At 34.3% G+C, this 2,509-nt stretch overlaps 1 protein-coding gene across 1 annotated transcript; it reads left to right on the forward strand.

The window, feature by feature from the left end:
* The first annotated feature begins 260 nt into the window (after positions 1 to 260).
* Positions 261 to 1,463, forward strand: LOC125853862 (F-box protein At3g07870-like). The gene has a single exon (XM_049533614.1). The coding sequence runs from the start codon at positions 261 to 263 to the stop codon at positions 1,461 to 1,463; it is 1,203 nt and encodes a 400-aa protein (XP_049389571.1).
* The last annotated feature ends 1,046 nt before the right edge of the window (positions 1,464 to 2,509 follow it).

Below are 2,509 nucleotides of genomic sequence, written 5' to 3' on the forward strand. Positions count from 1 at the left end.
ACTACTTAACTTACACTAAAACATAATAATATAGAGTTTAATATCTAAATAGCCACTGAACTTATAATAATGAATTACTGAAGTCACTTTTCTTTGTTTTATAGTTTCTAGAAGTCATTTAACTTTGTTTATATATTCCTTTTAGCTTGAAATAAATTTTATAAATTTTGAAGCCCACAATAGATGAGGGCCAAGCAAATACATAAGACCAAACCCTAAAAACTAGCACCCTTTTGGTTCAAAGGAAGTGACAACCACGGATGCTCAAAGCTCTAATTAAGATTTTCCAAGGAGATTGTGAAGGAAGAAAAATCTCCCCAGTCACCATGATGATGGACCTTCCAACGGTGGTTATGATCGAAATTCTTTCACGATTGACAATCAAGTCCATCTTCCGTTGTAAGATGGTTTGTAAACTTTGGTACCTTCTTTTAACTTCTGACCCTTTGTTTATTAATATGTATCACCTCAAAAGATCATCTGATTTTCCCAGCATTTTGCTTTCAATTAATGAATCTGTACGGTTACTAGTAGAACTGAAAGCAGATGATTCTCACCCCATACACAGAGCTATTGTGTTGGGCCCTATGTTTCACCTCCCTTCACCCAAATTTTCTTGGGGTAACATGACATTAATTGGTTCATGTAACGGATATTTATGCTTGTCGAGTGGTAGGAGATATGACATAGACCATAGAATTTACATTAGCAATCCTATTTTAGGTGAGTATTTCGAGGTTAAATTGCCTGAATGGGAGAAAAAAATTTGGCGTGTTTCTTATGCATTCTGCTTTAGTAAAGCCTCCAGTCAGTTTAAAGTAATGAGATCCGTAGTTACAAAGTCTGTTGGAAGTCCAGAAGTATCTAAATTGGAGGTTTATACTCTAGGAGCTAATGAGAAATGGAAAAATGTGGGCAATGCTCCAGAACCTCTATGTGGATTATTTAGCAAGGTTAACATCAATGGTGTTATTCATTGGATGGGTTGCAAAAATAATGAAAACATTTACTCATTTAACAGTTTTACTGAAGAGGTGAAGTCCTTGTCAACTCCGCGTGGTCTGCAAACTCCATTGTTGGGCTTGATGCTAGGGGAGTTGGGGAATTGTTTGTGTTTGTCTGATGATAGTAATAATCAGTATATTGATATATGGTGGATGAAAGAATATGGAATAGCTGAATCTTGGACTAAACAACGCATTTTGAAGGATAATATTCAAGCAGATATCCGCGGTGATAAATTTACACCAATCTTACTTTGGAAAGATGGAGAAATCTTGATGCAAAGAGATCTTGGCACACAACTTGTTTCTTACAACCCAAAAGAAAATAAGTTTACGAAGGTGAAAGTGTACGGTGGCACTGGAGCAACTAGCTACACTCCAAGTTTTTACTCACTCAAGACTGTCATTGGGGAATGTTTTCAAGTCTCATATGCCTTTCCGAAGATTGAGCTTGTTTAGATGTTCAATTTGTCTTATTTCTTCCTAGATATTAGGTTTTGCAGAAATGTTTCTTGTATTATTTAGCTTAAGACCTGGAAACTTTTATTGTTTTATGGATGCCTTTGAGGCCTGTTAGTACAACTTTGCCTGTATAAGCAGAATACCTTGAATGTTAAGTCTCCAAATTTTCATTCTTTTTTATCATTTCATTCTACACTTGTCTGAATAGAACAAACTAAGGAACACAACATTGTGCTATCTATAAAAATAATAGGAACAATATCAAGGTATATATATATATATATATATATATATATATATATATATGTGTGATGTCTTCCATAAGAATTAATACCAAAAAGCAAACTAGTTACCCTCCAAAATAATAAATTTCAAAACAAGATAAAGTCTTTGTACAAGACTATAGATACGAATGATCTCAATATTTTCTGCAAGCTCTGTTGTTTTAATTGCACTTCAACTTTTCTTCTGAAAATAAAAAAATGTAATCCAATTTTGCTTGTAAGGTATGAAAATACTCTCACCATTAGGTGTACTGCTACCAAAGCAACCCTAGAAATATGTTTTCAAGCTAGAACAAAGCTAAGTTGCTCTGACTCTTTACTTTTGGTGTTGCACCTGTGTCAATACGATGTGGGTGTGGGTGCGGGTGTGGAATTCATGTCTGATTCGTTCAAATGATTTTGCATGTTTTGACCAAAATTTATGGGTAAACTCTGGACAATTTTAATGATTTTTGTAATCAATACAAAAGATAAGGTGAATTGAAGGAAATGGAATATCTTTTATATAAAAATTTCTAGGTTACTCTTTTTCCTTTGATCTCCATCCAGGATTCTCCTCAAGTTCTCCACATAATATCATATAATTTGGGTTTCATAACTCTATTTTTTTTAGATATTCTAATTATTTTTAGGCAAATCCACACACCCTGATTTATTCATGGATCCATAAAATTTAGATCATGAAGGATCCGACCTTTAGATCCGAACCCATATCGGACTCCCGCACCCGAGTCCGAGCAACTTAGAAACAAAATGCCT

The sequence above is a fragment of the Solanum stenotomum genome, chromosome 1 (assembly GCF_019186545.1).
Source record: "Solanum stenotomum isolate F172 chromosome 1, ASM1918654v1, whole genome shotgun sequence".
Classification (NCBI taxonomy): domain Eukaryota; kingdom Viridiplantae; phylum Streptophyta; class Magnoliopsida; order Solanales; family Solanaceae; genus Solanum; species Solanum stenotomum.